The 18,152-nt window shown below is 44.9% G+C and overlaps 1 protein-coding gene across 1 annotated transcript in view; it reads right to left on the bottom strand.

Annotated features, from left to right (window-relative positions):
• Window positions 1-18,152, bottom strand: part of LOC309963817 (uncharacterized protein) — a gene marked incomplete at its 3' end in the record, with an annotated part of 45,301 nt that overhangs the window by 20,675 nt on the left and 6,474 nt on the right. Inside the window, exon 3 of the mRNA XM_082842350.1 lies at window positions 13,087-13,171. Within this exon, the coding sequence (XP_082698476.1) occupies window positions 13,087-13,171 (85 nt within the window). The remainder of the gene's footprint in view (window positions 1-13,086; window positions 13,172-18,152) is intronic.

Below are 18,152 nucleotides of genomic sequence, written 5' to 3' on the forward strand. Positions count from 1 at the left end.
GAGACACAAAATGTGTGTGCTTAATTCCAGAGGCTTCAGAACTCATCCCCTTTGGAAGCTCATCCGTGGACCCCAAGATAAGAAGCCTTCCCCACAGGGGCTGCGTCTGTCTGCCACTCTTCCTGTCCCCATTTTCTTCCAGGGGATTTCAGTGAAAAAACATCCTCAGCTTATTTGGAGTACAAAAAAAACCACCACCCACAGTCTGTCACCCTGGCACCCTCACCATCTGCAGCCTTCAAAGCCCTTGCCCATTCCCACCCCCCGTGGAGCCGTAGTGCACAGGCCTCTTCCTGTAGGGCTGCTGCATTCTGAGCTCTGCCCGAGCACCCTCTTTGGGACTGCCTGACACCGACGCCTGTTATAAATAGAAGGGGATGAGGCCCTGAGTGCTCACCTCACTTCTGGCAGAAGACGCTCAGATTTGCTGCCTGTCAGGAAACTCACTCTGAACACAAAAGCATCCTGGGCAAGAGCTGCTCAACCAGAAGGGATGCAGAAGTGTGTAGCTGAAGGTGAGGCAGACAGCACAGCCCACCAACTGGGAGCCACAGCACACTGTTCAGTCGATTCGACTAAAGCAGGCGTTCGTCCAGCCACCAACCACATTCACTGAGTCTCCTTTGCGTGGAGAATTGCTTTGGCTTGATGGCACCACAGAGAAAACAATGAAGGCCGGTGACACGAGTCTGGAGGAACCACTCACTCATGACACATGCATGGGACGCTATGTGTGTCAGGCACTGGGCCAGGCTCCCTGGAGTCCCAGGTGAGCCCAACACCTCCCCATCCCCCAGAAGCCCTTGTCTTTCTTCAAGAGGGTGGGACCAGACAATGCTTACACCATAGACTTACTCCGCGTGGTTCCACTAACCTCCTGTGAGGCCTTCAGCAAGCTGCTTCCTTCTCTGAAGCCTCATTTTTCTCATTTGTAACATGAGGGTGTCGGACATGAAGATCCAGGAGGTTCTTTTCCAGGTGGTAAAAATTCTCTTGTTCCTTTGGCCTACGTACAAAGCTTCTACAGGAACTTTTATTGTGATCTTCAAGCCACTAGATGGCGATTGCACTTAGTTTAGGAGGAATGCTTACTTAGGATTACTGGTTTTAAAAAAAAAAAAAGATCTCCCAAAAAAGTGGGTTGCTTAAAGCAGCAAGGAATTATGTAGAGTTAGATGGATGAAATCGAAATGCAAAGCATCTATTAGTGTCTGCTACCCATATGATAAAATACGCTTCCACAGCCATCAGGCCAAGCTGTCTAACTCATCTGTGCTGACTCAGCCGGCACCGTTTCCTGGTGGTGGGTCTGGAGCAGGCAGCAGGGTGCTCCGCACCAAGGCCAGGAGACCTACTTATAGTCCCAGCTCTTCCTCCACGAGGCTGTGGGACTTGGTGAATCACCCGTCTTCCCTCTGCCTTGGTTTCTGCATCTTTAAAATGGGGAGGGGCTCAACCATACTCTGTGAATTAGCCCTACCTCTAGCATTCTATGGGTCTCTGGATAAGACTCCCAGATGCCAGTAAATAAAGATTCCCAGCACTAAATTTGGAGGAAAATTCCAATATTCTTGACCTCTAGAACAAGAGGAAGAAGGCTTAGTGCCACATACACATTTACAACACAGCATGATGCCACTATTATTACCTGCCCTTTGCCAAATTAAAGGAGACATCTCTTTAAACCTGAAATCTGCTTCTGAGCAAGGGAGCGTGGTGACAGGACCAACCTGTCTGGCAGACAAACTGTCTGACCCCAAGACCAGAACTGGGCTCAGGCAAACGGCTTGAATTCCAGTAGAAAGTCTTCCAGCTCCTTTGCCAGGTCACCACCATTTCTTTCTCTCTGTTGTTACTCCACACTGGCTTCATTTCCCCCCAGTTCCCTTCCTCTGGGTGCATCAAACTTCACTCTGGTTAGGGGAGAAACCCATGGCTCTCAGAACAGAAAATATCCCTTGCTAGGGCCCATAGCCACAAATGAGCTAGTACCCCAAACTAAAACCATTTTTTTCAAACTGTAGTCCGCTGACTACGTGTATCAGACTCAATCATGCTAAAACTGCAGACTCTGTTCATACCTAGCTCTACGAAGGCAGGATCTCTATGTGGAAGCCTGGAATATGCATTTTCACAAGCATTCAGCTGAGACTGAAGTTTGAGCCCCATTGTCTCACCACAAGGCTCCTCACCATGGTCAAGGTTAACTGAGTAACAGGCAATTTAGTGGAATTCTAGGCACTGAAACCTAACAGTGTATGTTTTGAGAAGACATGCATGGCATTTGTTGAAACAGAAAAAATGTCAAAGAGAAAGGTTCACAGTAGATCACATGGGGCTTCTCTGAGTGGCAGTGCTTTTGTAGAATCCAGGCCTGCTCATCATCCTTAAAGGTGCAGAATTTTACATTTTTCTTCCCAAATGCATCAGAACCAGGGGCAGCAACTCACTCTAATTAGCCATCTCACAAGAGACAGGTAAATAAATTAGAATATTATTTCATTAATTACAAGGAAAGACAAAACTGCTAAGCAAACTGGAATATTCATGTTAGCATGCCAGCGAGTTGCTCTTTTTTAGAAAAGTCTACATAGGCAGGCAAACTACCATTAGCAGATGGTTTGATGAGCATGGACTAATGGGAATTAGATGATGTTAATGCCTTGAGATGTGGGGACCAGCGACACAACCTCCACCAAAAGGAGAGCGATGAGAACAGACCTGCCATTTAACTAAGCCCCTACTATGGACCAGACACCGTCCCTATTTTTAATCTTGCAGGGATATACTTGGCAAAGGAACAAGAACCTTCTTGCTAGCTGGTCTGAGCACCCTGTGTGTGGAGACCCAATGATAAATCCTTGCTCGTTTTTTTTTTCTTTTGCTATTTTTCATAGACCCTGGCGGCCATTACACATGTGTCAACTCCATCTTTATTCTGTCCAGTTATAAAACAATTAAACAGGATTCTTGAGACGCACTTAGTCCTATTGACTAATTAAATTTCTTAGGTTAATTTGCTCTGCAAATGGGATTCTAATCCATTACCCGAAGTTCTGTTTGCTTTTTCAACCTAATCTGCATACTTGCTAAATATATATTTTAGCAAAATGAGGCACAACAAATGAAATATTTGTGTTCCTACTGAACTATGTACACATTTAATTCGTAGCGTCTCTTCCAAAAGCACAATGGAAGCAACCTTAGAGGGAATGGAGGCGACCTATACCTTATTTACATGCAATGCCCACCTAGCCTGTGCATCTAACTACGTTTCCAGCTCAGCTCCAAACTAGGTCACAACGGTGTGCAGAGCCTCCCTGGCATTCTCCATCATCCCATGGGTCCACTTTGTTACCATTAGTCACTTGTCATGTGGGCTTTATTGATGTGACCTGTCCTCTTGAGGTTTATAGGTTAAAATTTTCTTATAATCAACTTAAATTTAGGTGAATGACAAAGCCAGAGATAGCAGATCTATTGAAGGCTTGCTTATCCTTATAACAGCTGCTGGCTGAAGTAGAAAACACTGGCTTCTTTCCCAAGATTATACATGTAAAATACAAAATATAATAGTAATAATATGCATATAAAATGGTCAAAGCGTGAGAAAAATAATTCTCTTAAGACTTGGTCCACATGTTCCTATGTCAATGAAAAGAGAACTGAATTATCACATGGAAGAGAGCCGAAGGCACAGATACTACAAAATAACAAATAATTTACCAGACATTTATATTTTCATTTGTAATGCACTTTTAAATTTTACAGTACAACATGGAAATAGAGGTAGAGTGTTTTGGAAAACACATTTTAGTGTAGGCATTCTCTGATCACACTTTCCTGTCTTTCCAGACCTTCTTTCCAGCCCTCCTCTGACCCTACCTGTTGTCTTCACAAGGTATTCATCAACTTGAGTATTCTGTTTTATCTCAGTCTTTCACTTCGCATCAGTCCTTTCCTGCTTTATCTTTTCCCTCTCCTGCCCAGACACCATGATCCGTCACTTCAACTACTTTCTACCTAGAAAACCCAGCTTTCTCATCCTTTTGTTCTGCTGTTTCTCCTGTCTTATAAATCCCCAACACTGAATTAACCCAAATGGATCTACCTTCTCCAGCTCTACACACTGGTAGCCAAGCATTAGAGTAACACACACAGATGGGTAGAATGGTTCATACATTAGGATATACATTTAGGATACCCAGCCTCAACTGGACCCCCAGTTCTTTTAGCCAACCTTGTCTGTTTCACTAGTCAGTTTCCTTTTTCCCCTCTTTTCCATGGTAGGTTCAAATTTTTGCCACTTTGCTCATGCTCCCTAGCTCACCTCAAATATCCCCACTCTCTTTAACTGATAAAATTGAGATGACCCAGCATGAAGTCCCTCAGTTCCCTGCCCCTGACTCACAAGTTTATCTGTACCCATACCCTTCCTTCCCTCATGTCTTGGAGGATGGCTGCTTCAAGGCCAGTATCACCACAGTACTCTTGAATTTACCCCATTTCCATCCAGAAATCTGTTCTATCAATGATTCATTTATTCTGTTTCTTCAACTTTTCCCTCCTTCTGGTTTATGCTTGTTATCACTTAATCATGTTCAAGTCTCTTCAAACCTAAGAAATAATAAAACACCCACCATCCTGCATGCCTCCTCCATCTATCACTCTATGTCATTTCTCTTTTTACCCAGACTTCTGGGGTCATCTGCATTCAGCTTTGCCACTTTTTGCTGTCCATCCAATCCTCCAACAAATATGATTTAGCTTCTGCCCCTACAAATCCACAGAAACTGCTTATCCTAAAGCCGTCAATGACTTCCTCAGTGTTAAAGCCAGTGGACAGTTGGTTCTTTCTTACTTGACTTCTCGGAGATATTTGACATCATTGTCTGCTTTCCTTTTTGAAATCCTCTTCTCTAACTTCCTGTAGGTGTGTAGGCTGCAGGTATTCTAATGACTTTCAAATCATATCTCCAGCTCAACCCTCTCCTTGGAGCTTTACACCCTCATGTCAAACTGCCCACCAAATTCTCCAGCTGGATCCAAATGCAACATATCCAAAATGGCTCTCATTTATTTCTCTCCCAAACCCTTCTGTGTGCCCCAATTGCCAAGTCAGAAGCCTGGGAGTCATCCTTAACTTCTCCCCCAACCCTGCCCTTACGTAAGCCAATGGTTGCTAAGTTCTTTCTACTCTACTTCTCAATAGGAAGGCCTCCTTTCTGACCTACCTATTAAAAGGATCAACTGACTATTCTCCTGCTTCCCATCTCACCTCAGAGACATCTTACATGGCAATTAGAATTCTGCGGTTCCTTACCCTGCTCTTCATAAAGAACTTCCATTCACCGGATGAAAACACTGGACTTGGGAATCATGAATCCAGCTGCAGTGCAAGGTGGTCAGTGTCAAGCTGATTTCTCTTTTCAGTATTTGTGTTGAACAAATGGGATTTCTTTCAAACTAGATCATCTTGAATTATGTATCTTTGAGCTCCTTTAACCAGAAAAGTAAAAGAAATAAATGCGTAAATGTTCTGGAGGAGATTGGGTCATGAAAATCGTGAAGTCATCTGGTGGAACTATGCCAGGTAATTCTAATAAGAATGAATCTCATCGGTTCCCTCTGTAATGGAGGAGCTTGGGGTTCTAAACCACAAAGTCCCATCTTTGTGCTCCAAGTGAGATGCGAAGATAAACCAGAGGACAGGAGTGTTCCTGACATCCCCTCATCCATCCTTCTGGCACATATGGGTGGATGATCATGCCACGCCTCACAGCTCTACTCTAGGTCACCATGATGCATTTCCCTAGATCCATCTGGGAGGTGTTTCAGAAGAGAAAGGTCTACAGGACTTCAATATTTATGAAACATTTCATGTTAATCAGACTCAAGTTTCTGTATCAGAAAACATTTTAAAGGAGCAAAAATGAACTAAATATCACTCAAGATTCCTTTCAGCCCAAATTTCTATTAATATTTTATGTCAATTATAGTTCAATAAAAAACAATAAGTTTAAAAATCTGGGGCTTCCCTGGTGGCGCAGTGGTTGAGAGTCCGCCTGCCGATGCAGGGGACGCGGGTTCGTGCCCCGGTCCGGGAAGATACCACATGCCGCGGAGCGGCTGCGCCCGTGAGCCATGGCCGCTGAGCCTGCGCATCCGGAGCCTGTGCTCCGCAACGGGAGAGGCCACAACAGTGAGAGGCCCACGTACCGCAAAAAAATAAATAAATAAATAAACAAATAATCTGTAAGATTAAAATTGAGAAAAAAAATTCTATGGTCTCTTTAAGTCACCTGTTTTTAACTTTGGTGACAGTGGGCATGGGAGAGGTGTTGCAGACTCCTTTGAGAATACAATGGAAGATATTGATTCTCTTTTCTGGAAAATGCTTATATATACACACAACTTTCTGTACAATTTCAGAGGTTTCATGCGTCCCAGTTCAAGACCTCCTGTCTGTATCTGGGCACTTACTAGGCATGAATTTGAATGTGACTGAAACTTTTTTTTCAGTAATCAGATAAACAAAAGATTCCTACTGAGTACCCCTCAACAATATGACCCAGTTTCCCAAACCTGTTCCTCTTCCATTTCCCAAGGATCTTGCCGTGGAATTCCCTGGGGTGCCCAGCTCTCAGCTCAATGAGAAGACTGTTCCTGCGTTAAGCCAGTGTGTCTTGGACAAAAGCCTTTGCAGGACTTGGTCCTTCTCCTATTTCCATGCCCAGGGCTGCGGGATCAGCCATACCAGGAAAGACAGACCAGATTCTAGCTCTCTGGAGGGACTTTCCTCTCCAGGGGGACACTGAGGGTATTATTAAAGTGACTCCAGGTTTCAAAGTGGGACAGAAGTGGGATGGAGGAGGGTAGGATGGTTCCAGCTGCTCCCTTCCTGAAGAGACAAGAAAAAATAGGTCTGGCTTAGCCATTGGTTTCAGTCAGGGATGGGGGCCCAGAGAAGGGGAGCACTGGTGCTGTTAAGACAAAGTTTTTGGAGTTTTGGAGGTGCTGGCAGTTGGGCTAAGCAGGACATGTAGAACTGGAGCTTGCACTAGGGGGTTAGCACTGAAGTTAATATGCTCCTCACACTTAAATGTTCTCTGTGCTCAGATCACTCCACCTCCCTGAAAACATGGAAGAATGTCTGAGGCGCATTATTCTCACTGGTGTATTATCACCATTGCCACGTGGGCTCCAATCTCTTTGTTACTAATACCCACTCCAGTTCCCCACATCCTTCACTTTCTGGGAACTCCCCTCTACATGATTTCCTGGTGGCTGTTTATTTACTACTTGTATTTCCCTACAATTCGAAGGCTTTTTCAAGAATTCCAATAAGTAGTCAAAACTTCTGATTCCTTTCTAATTCCAAGCCATGAGAAAATATTTTCTATGTCATAACAACTAGGTAAACATAAGTTGCGATTTCTCCAATTGATGAGAAAGTTCAATTTTGTTTCATGTTATTTCTGCAGAATCACAGAAAACAAAATGTTGGTTGAATACCATGGGGAAAAACAAGAATTTCAGCAGTTTCACCTAATTCCATTACATCATAATTTCCCCAATTCACCATTTGTCATAGCATATTGCAAAATGTCACCACCAATTTCCCTATTTTAAATACTATGGAGAAAAGAGAATTTTGTTGGATGCCTGGAGAGAAAACAGAGGAGAAACTTGTACAAGAGAAGTGTCACATACAGTCATTGTGTGTGCTTGCCTCCTACAAATTCTGATAGGTGCAGAGGAAAGATTTTGACAGTGTTTTTGTTCATGATGTTTATTTTTTTTAAAGAACAAAACTGCCAACTTCAGTTTGCATCATTGAACAAAATGTGTTCAGCTTATTATATAGAATGCAATACTCATGAAACAGATACTTCCTGTGGATCTCAAGAGTGGGGCCTATCTGCCTAGAACTCCCCACCATACACACACACACACACACACACACACACACACACACACACACAGACACACACACGCCTTCACTGGTCATTCCAGGGTATTCTTCATTTTTCACCAGATTGGACAAATGATTATAAGCCCAATGTGGGTGGAAAAGAGACTCCACCACTGAGGACATGGCGCCAACCTGTTTGTGAAAACAGGAGGAACAGTGGGAAATTAGCAAGCATTAAGTTTTCAACAGAAACTATGTCGTTCTCCTCCTGCCCCAATCTCCAGGGCACTGCAGAAGCAGAAGCAGCCCCAGCCTGAAGGAAGACTAAACCACTATTCATGTATGAAGCCATACAGTGGTGAAGAGCACAGAATGTCTAGATTTGACTCCTAACTCCAGCATTTACTACCTGTTGGATCTCACAGATTTCAAATAAATTGTTTAATCTCTTTTTGCCTCAGTTTCTTCATTGGTAAAAGGGAGATTAATAATGAATAATAATAATATAATATCTGAGGAATAAATAGGATGCATAAGAAATAAATGAGTTGTTACATAAGTGGCATTGCGCCTAGCACATAGTATGCAGTGTAAAAGTACTTGCTTTTACTGCCTCATATGTTTAAACTGTGTTACTGGGACAGGATAATATTTTGAATTACAATCACCATCTTTTAGCAACCCTAAAAGACAGCAATTGTAATTCTAATCTGTGATCCCTTCTTCCCCTTTCACTCCCTGGGCCACCATTGGCAAGGGGGAAGTTGACATTGGGCATGATCCCTTGGGAAGAACACTTGCAGAGCCAACTGCCCTGATGCCTGAGGTCGGAGGAAAGAGATTTAAGTGGTGTTCGGGCCTGGGGTTGAAGGGGGCTCTTTTTTCAGAGGAGGAAGAGATGATGAGCTCCACCCCCATAATAAAAGAAACAGAGCCTTGGAAAAGAAATAGCATTTTTTAAAAGAGTGGCCCTTTAAAAACATCTTGGGCTGGTGGAAAGGAAAAAGTGGTGCCCAGAGGGGACAGAGATGGAGATGGAGAGGGCCGCAGGGGCTTGCCCGGTAGGAAGCCAGTGTGCCTCCTTGACAGCTTGATGTATTTCAGGGCCAGAAACTGCTGACTATCCCTATCTAAGTTAGCACATTCTGTTGTCTGCCTCGTTGTGGGCGTTGAGTTATCCTTTCCTAGCTCCCCGTCTGTACTGTATTCACTTTCCTCCCTTTAAGACACTTCTGTCTGGGTCTGCATTCTTAATAATGAAGTCAAGATGTCCTGTTGTCAGGGCTTCCGGAAGGGGAAAAAAAGCCCAGCTGATGACCAAGTAGCAGGGAAGGCAGCTGGAATTGCACTGGGAAGGAGGAATAAAGTCAAGCTGCACTCCATGAAACCTGGAAAAACTCCATCAACTTTTCCAGTTTCCCTCCAGTCTCCACATCCCCAAGGACCTCATTGTCCCTAAAGAAAGCCGTTAGTGTGCACAGGCTAATGAGGCCCTCCAGTCACCGGAACAGAGAGGAGCATCCGGGCATCCGTTTCTGCACACGTAGCAACTGGCTGTGGAAACACCTGGTCCACATAGCCACCTGGGGCTCCAGCCAGGGCGGTGCTGGCTACTCCAGCCTGGGCTGCCAGAGGACTCCTGCTTAAAGAGACACTCTGAGGAGTCAGAAGGTGTCTTTCGTGGGTCCTAGCCACCAGGTGGGACTCATGTTGCTGTCCAGGAGACACTGTCACAGTTTCATCCTTGACAACATATTCCGGGGAGGTCTTCTTGGAAGTGCAAAGGAGGTTTTCATGAAAGCCAAGGTAAAGACACTAGTAGGGAGCCACTGTTTATTTCTGAAATAAGAAATTATTCCCAGATTATGGTAGGGGGACACATGACTGGCATGGCAACCCCCATTTAACCATGGAGTCACCCCCATAGACTAAACTTGTTCAGTTGCTGCCCACATTTTCTCTGATAGAAACCACTTGGTGAATGAGGTGGCCCAATCCTACACTCAGAGAAGAAGCTGTGTAGAAGCCACTCATCTTCCTGTGGAACCGCCCTGTCCAGGGAGTGCTGCATGGCCCTGCCTTGGCAGATTTGTCTCATGATGGCACCAGACCATCTCTACTTCCACAGAACATACACCATGAGCTCTAGTCAATACTTTGTAAGTCTTGGGAGTCAACGCATCCACCCAGTGTCGCTGTGATTCCAGAGTGGCTACCTCACAACTCTAGGCAGTGCAGGAAGACTTACAAAAAGAACGCAACTTTGCTCTCTACAGGAGTATATAGTTCCATTACAGTTGTAACTATGAATTCACCAGTGGGTGTTCAGGGCTCTTGTACAGCCTCTGTGAGCTGTACAAGAGAACAAGTTTCTCCCTGAGAAACATCCATCCTTGGCCGAAGGTCAGCCCCTGGACCAGTAGGGATGCTCCCAGGTAGCACGTGCCTCCCTGAGGGTATGTAATGAGGTGAGCAGCCAGCTTTCTGCAGTGAGCCCCAGCTCTTCTCTCCTTTTTTTCCAGACTGCAGCACAGGCTTAAAAACAACCAAAAACAGTTTAGACTACACAGCACACATGGACATGAACACACGGGACATGGCATATAGAAACTGGGGTCCTGCTGGGCTGCTTCAGCCACACTCATGGCCCCCAAGGAGGGAGGGTGCCTTCCTGGGCTTTGCCAGCGAGGGGCTCAGGCACCCAGCTCTCCAGCCTGCCAGGGGCTCTGCCAACTGCTCGAGGGTGGGTCCTTTCCAAGAACAATGCTTGGTTCCCCCTCCTCCTTGGGGGTGTTTTGTCCACTTGTTTCCCCAAGGTCAGCTGGCATAGAGCACACCCTTAGAGGACATGTGTCCCCTAGAATGCCCCGTGTCTCCTCTACCCTCAGCACCTTTCCTCTGGGGCCGAGGGAAAAGCCCCCTCTGCTGATGTCTGATGTCAACACCAGCTTCCCACACCAGGTGCTTCCATTCCCAGGTGGGCTTAAGACTTCCCTGGCTCAGACAATAGGGGTCTGAACGTAGCCCAGGTTATGTTACACTTCACTCATTCCCACATTCATTAGTTCATCAAGTGTTGTGAACCAGAGCAAGTCTGGTACTTAGAACCAGAACAGTCATGGTAGAAATAAGACTTCAGGTTCAGAAATCTTGGACACTTGGCATTTTCACTTACTTGAACTGTGTGCTGGAAGTAATGAGTAAAGCACGCCCCAGCCTGAAGCTGGGTGGCTGCTTTACCTCAGTTCAGTTCTGAGCACACCAGTACTCTGGGTTCTCTTTTTATATTGAGCATCACCCCAAATCCACCCCCTTTCTTTTTTTTAATTAAAAAAATATATTTATTTACTTAAATTATTATTATTACTTTTTGATGTGGACCACATTTTTTTAGTCTTTACTGAATTTGTTACAATATTGCTTCCGTTTTATGTTTGGGTTTTTTAGCAGTGAGGCATGTGGGATCTTAGCTCCCCGATCAGGGATTGAACTCACACCCCCTGCATTGGAAGGTGAGGTCTTAACCACTGGACCACCAGGGAAGTCCCCCACCCCCTTTCATCTTTCCAGAAGTTATTTGGGGGATCTACAGGGGAGACAGTCCCTTGTATTCATAAGCAAACGAACTTATGTGCTGCATTTGAAAAGTAACTCAAGGTTTGTTTTTTTTTTTTGAAAACCAGGGAAACAACAATAAACACAGATGAAATATAAATCTGAAAAGAGATTCAGATTTTTTTTTTCATATCAACACTGTAAAACTGTCTATTTGGGGAAAAAATACAAAATTTCTAGACGAATAAAGTCACATCAGCACCTACCAGAATAACTCCCGCCCACTTGCTCACAATCCAGAGGATTCCCATTTAGGGCCGTGGCCTAATTTGCAAAAGATGCTAAACACAAATCAAGTTTTTAACAATGCGCTAGTTCCAAGAGATCACACTGGGAGGCCACAGCGTTTCCACCACCTAGAAGTTCAGGCTCCCAGCCTCTTCCACATCCTTGAACTTCAGGAAGAGAAGAGAAGGAGGAAATGCCCACTAGACCCAAGTCTGGGGCAAGGGAATACATTTGGAAAGAAAAAGGAGTCATAGCATATTTTCAGAAGAAGGATAGGGGTATGGCATTGAGGCAGTAAAATAGGTATTTGTGTTCGGTGCGTTTTTAACTTTTAGAATACATGGCACAGAGCTCTTTTGAATTCTGAGGTGTTGGGTTCCTCATCACAGCACGGGAGGCACCTCGGAGGAGATGCAGCCCTGGACTCGGGGTCGGCCTCCAGATGTCTGCAGTGATGATGCTGAGCAAAGAGAGAGCAGGACCCTACCATCAAGGGGCTCACAACCCAGGAGGGGAAATGCTTTAAAATCGAAGTACAGACACCTACCAGGAGATTCACCCTGACTTGTGCCTCAGAATCTCTAGAGACATTATTTAAAAGTCATGCCTAAGCCCCACCTGGTCTTCTGAATCTGAATCTCAAGCTCAGATGTCACCTCTGCTGCCAAGATTTCCTGAAGCATCCAGACAATGTAGCTCCCTCACCTGCATGCCTGTACCTACTTTCATGCTGGCTTTTACCCTCCTTACCTGTGTGTCCACCTGCCCTCCATCTCCCACTGGACCCTGCCTGGTGGGTCTGAGAAATACCTATTATACAGCCAGAAGGCTTCTTCCAGAAAGTGGTTGTATATTCAAAATTAAAGTTAAGTTTTTACAGTAATGATTGGAATCATAGGGGATATTTTCTTTTTTTTTTTTTGCGGTACGCGGGCCTCTCACTGTTGTGGCCTCTCCCGTTGCGGAGCACAGGCTCTGGACGCGCAGGCTCAGCAGCCATGGCTCACGGGCCCAGCCGCTCCGCGGCATGTGGGATCTTCCCAGACCAGGGCATGAACCCGTGTCCCCTGCGTCGGCAGGCGGACTCTCAACCACTGCGCCACCAGGGAAGCCCGATAGTTTCTTTTTAATTGGGATGCGGGCATTCCATTGTCATTTCAGAATTTAGGAGCAGACGTCCTAAGATTGCTGTTATTTACCCTGAGATAGACTCATTAGTCTAGGCAGTGACCATGGCCTAAATCTTTTTCAGCAGCAGGACCGAAAAGTGAGCCCGGGGGAGGGAACAGCTGTCAGGCTCTGACTTTCTCTCTTGGCCAATGACTCACCTGCAGCCACATGTGAGGGCCGGCCCAGGCAGTAGATGGGACTGTAAATGTCACCCAATTGCCAATTTTCCCATTTCAGAAAGACCTAGAAATGGAAAAACAGACTATGATAAGCCCTAAAACCATATCACATCTCTTCTCTCCATACAGTTTATGTTCAATTGCTAATGTCATCCAGCAGTGACATACACTATTTCTCCTCAAAACCCCTCTGGTGGAAAATGTCCCATGAGGTCACCTTCTCAGTCAGCTGAGTCAGGATCACAGAATTCTGGAAATGTAAAGCTGACAGATCTTCCTAATAACAGGAGAACTGTTAACATTTCTTGAGTATCTACTATGGGCCAGCTACCTCATGTATTTTATTTTATTTAATCCTCACACTAACCCTGACACGTAGGTTTCATTGTTTTCATATTTTAGATGGAAAAAAACCGAACACTGAGATTTGGGAAGGCAAAGTGATTTGCCCAAGGTTACACATCTAGTAACCCAGATCCGTTATAACCTAAAAGCCTGTTTCTCAAAGTGGGGATCGTGTACAGGCAGCTCTCCCAGAGTCACAAGAAGCCACTTAAACACAGCACATTCTCTGAAGTGCCAATTTTACTCAATGGTAAATACTTTGAGGCTGTTTATATTAAAGAAAACATGCATTTATTATGGAGTAGGAATATGAATTGGCATAAAATTTAAAGAAAAAACTTTAAGAAATTTACAGTTGCGGCAAGCTGCTTGGGCTTTGTCCCCCAAACCCTTGGGGCCCCTCACCACTTTCCTCTGTCATGAGGAGTATTCTGGTGGAAAGATTTAAAAGCAGAGCCTTAAGTTCCAGCAGAACTCTGAAAGCATGGCCCCACGTGGAAGGTGGGGAAATGGCTTGCCATCAAACAGCAAAGAGTAGTGATTGCATTTTGCTGTGAGTCTCAATTTCAACGTCCATCTCTGGGGGAATATAAATCATACAAGTCCATGGGCTACCAAGGGCCTTCCCACCTGACTGATGCTCTCAGCAGATTTCCGAAGCTATCCAGTGTGGGAATAAGACTCTTATCACTGAATGCATCAGTGGCAGGCCCAACCTCCACCAACACACAGCACTTCTTGTCTCTACCCTCCCACCCCAGACTTTACTTTCCTTAAGCCCTAGGTCTCTTTTTCATAAAAACACCCAGAACCATCTTTGAGGTGGTTGCAATCATCAGGCACCTAATTCTAAGCTAGGCAGGCCAGCATACACTCTGATGAGGCTTGAATGCCTCCGGCAAAGTTAATCAATGAAGATGAAAGGAAGAACTCCAACCAGGCCCTCTGCCCAGTTGAACTGGGCATACCATCACCTGGCATCCTGACATCATTTGAAGTTAATAGGTATAGCCAAGAAAACCACCAAATAAGGCAAAGAAGGGCATGGCCTGGTTGGACTGTGGAAAGGGGACCCTGACCCAGAAGAAACAGAAGCAAAGTCCTTGAAGTGGCACCACATCTAGAAGTGCACTGCAGCCAGTCTGTACCATGCCCAGCTCTCCAACACATCTGCTCCCCTGCCCACTGACCCTGTGGTCCTTGCCATTCCCTTTGACTGGGAGACTCATTGTCTGGCTAATTCCTATTCACCCTTTAGGACTCAGCTTTGATGCCACTTCTTCCAGGAATGTTTCCCTGATTGCCATCAGCCTAGGAACTTCCTGTTTACTCCCATAACCCCCCACACTTCCCCCATCTTAGCGCTTACCAGACTGCATTGTAATTGCCTATGTACTTGTCTGGGAGTGCCACAAGAGCATGAATCCCCAGAGACCATGGCCAGCACATGAATGTCTTCTGAATGAATGAAAGTTAAGCACATGCCACAAGTCCTCCAGGATATCATTAGGCCACAGGGATGCACTTTCTGGGACCTCGAAAGCCCACAGTAGTAAGAGAGCTAAGGAGGGGCAGAAGCACATCCAAACAACTGAGCATCACCCACAGGCACTGAGGACACAAACATGAAGCAGAAAAGATCTTTGCACTGGAGAAACCCGGTTTAACAAGGGAGACTATTAGGGACACAATAGCGAGCAAAGATTGTTCAGGACAATGTTGAAATGGAGACAAATGTGAAAACAAACTGGGTGAGCAATACCATTGCTTGCATACTAATCTTATTGCTCTAGAACATCTCACTAGACAAAGGTTTTGGGAGGAAACATTCATGAGAAATTTGATATATATAATATGCTATTCATTTGTAAGATACTTGAGAGTTAACAAAACTCTTTCATATATACCATTTTTATTTCATTTTACTCATACATCAAATATTTGTGGGGGGGTTGCTTCTTTATGCTACACTAACATTTAGTGTTGGGATAGTTTGGAGGGTTCAAAGATAACTACCTTCAAGGAGCCTGGAGTCAAGTGGAGGAGATACTAGTAACCGTAATTCAAAGCAGATAGAAGTGAGTGCTGAGTAAGTCAGGATTGTTTTTGTTGTAAGTGTCTTGATCTGGCTTAACTAACAAAGGGAATGTATTTCTCACATAATTAAAGTGACTAGGGGTATCTTTAAAACCCAGGTTTAACTACCAGATGTAAAACAGATAGCTAGTGGAAAGCAGCCACATAGCACAGGGAGATCAGCTCAGTGCCTTGTGACCACCTAGCTGGGTAGCTTAGGGAGGGTGGGAGGGAGATGCAAGAGGGAGGAGATATGGGGATATATGTATACGTATAGCTGATTCACTTTGTTATAAAGCAGAAGCTAACACACCACTGTAAAGCAATTATACTCCAATAAAGACGTTAAAAAACCCCACAAACCCCCCAACCCAGGTTTAGCTTTATCCAGGGGCTTGAATAATGCACACGAGTCATTTCTCTCAATCTCTTGGCTTTCCTTATGCTGGGCTGGCATCGCATTCAGGCTCCATCCATGTAACTATTCACAGTTTCAGGCTCACATCCTCCAAGGCCCAATTTGACCGGAGAACAGAGCTTCTCTTCTCCCACAAGTTTTAATGAAAATCAGGGCTTGATTACCATTGGCCTGAGTGATGATTGTGTACCCTCCCATGAACCAATCACTGAGCCATGAGAACAGAATTAGCTGACTGGTAACCCTAGGTCACATCATCCCACCACCCCCACCTGGTATGGGGTCAGGCCCACCCAAACCACGTGGGCTGAAAGGAGGATGAATTTTAAATAGTCAAGTGTCATAAAAGACACTCTGACAAAATGCTTGAGACTTAGTCCTCATAACAGCTTTGTGTTTCCACCCATTTTACAAATGAGAAAAATGAGACAAGTAAGAGCAAGAACAGGACTAGAACCCGGTCTTCTCATTTAGTCCTGTGCTCCCGCCATTTTCATGTATTGGGGCACTCTGGGAATTTGTGAAGGGACAACTCTTCCTTGTGTGAGACTGTCTCAGGCATTACAAAACATTTCACATCCATGGCTCTAATACCAGTGACACTTGCCTCCTAATACTGTGACAACTAGAGCTGCTCACACACGTTTTAAAGCTCCACTTGGTGGGGCAGCACCTCCCTCATTTGAAAGAAACGGAATATTACCCAAGTGAACCTTACTATCAGGAGTTTCATACTTCTCAGAGTTCCTAAATATAAGCTCTCACATTAGCCTTCAGAAGTAGTCTGAACATTTGGTTGGACACCTAGAGATCATCTAGTCCAACCACTTGGACCAGCAGTTCTGGCCTGAAGGAGAAGGATGAGTGGTGGGCGGAAGGAAGAGGATGGCTGGGAAGGTACTCCTGGCAGTGAGTGTGGAGGGCTGGAGGGGGTAGGTCATCCTCCTTATCAGAGAACAAAACCACAGAATTAACACATTTTAGGGTCGGGACTTAAGCTGTTTCTTAGGGAAGACAGTATTATCCTCTCTTACTTGAGTGAGATAAATTATGGGCTTGTGAGAGGCAGAGTGTTCAATTCTGGACACTACTCACTAAGAGACACATAGCCAAACTGATCTGCACTTGGATGGAGGCAAACAGGAGAGGTGGGAATTTGAAACCAGCTCATCATACAAAGAGCAACTAAAGAACAAGCAAAGTTGTACCCAAGAAAATACTCAAAATGAGACAGGAAAGTGGCCTCCTAAGATACTGAAGACAACCACCCAGGAGTACACTTGGAATTACTCTTTATAGCTCAAGTGGGCAGAACCAGGGTTGATGGAGGCACAGAGAACACTGGAACAACGACAGATGTCTGCTAGTAGAGTGAGCTGTCTGGGAAGGTAGCAAGTTCCCCGCTGCTGGAGGTATCCAAGCACACCCTGAGGTGCTGACATGGGTTTGAAGCTTAGCCTCTCAAACTTTCTGAAGCAACACAAACTGGATGAAGTTTTAGCGCCCCGTACACTGCTAAGAGAGATGAAGTAGAAAGAGTGGGTTGTAAGCTATGCTCAGTTTCTATTAGAAAAACTGCAGGATAGGACCCCTTCCTCCCCTGCCCAAAAAGCCTATCAGAACATAGTGTGACAGACATTATTGTAGGATAATCTTGAATCTGTTCTAATTTACGAAGAAAAAAAAAGGAAGTCTTTAAAAAACTTTCATACTTTATTGATAATGCAATACTTCTGTGAAAACAAGTAATTTACAAGTAATCACTTCATAAAGAACTGCTGGCCTAAGGGGTTGCACTAAATGATCTTTAAGGTTTGTCCAAACAAGGCTGAGTCTAAACCTAAAACTCCGTGGGCTCCAGTGTCTGGAGGCTGTTTAGTAATCTACCCACAAGAGTTCTGGCAAGTATGGCGTGTACTGTTGTGCTTCTGACTATCTCATGGGCAGTCAGAGCCTCACAGATGTCCAAAGACTAAAATAAAGTGGACTTTACACATCACACTAGAACTGCCTGGGGAAGTAGTGGTAAGTTTTACAAAGCAATTGTGGCCTCATGTCACTCCCTTTTCTGAAGAAGTACAGGTTTAGACGGCTTTCTTTGCAAAGGGTCATCTCTGTCTGTTGGCTGAACTCTGAGATGGAAAGACATTTCCTTCTAGCAACAAAGCCATTTTAAATCAGAAATGCTGTGAGATTGTGGGACCAT

Source organism: Leucopleurus acutus, assembly GCF_964270905.1.
Source record: "Leucopleurus acutus genome assembly, chromosome: 7".
In the NCBI taxonomy this organism is placed as follows: domain Eukaryota; kingdom Metazoa; phylum Chordata; class Mammalia; order Artiodactyla; family Delphinidae; genus Leucopleurus; species Leucopleurus acutus.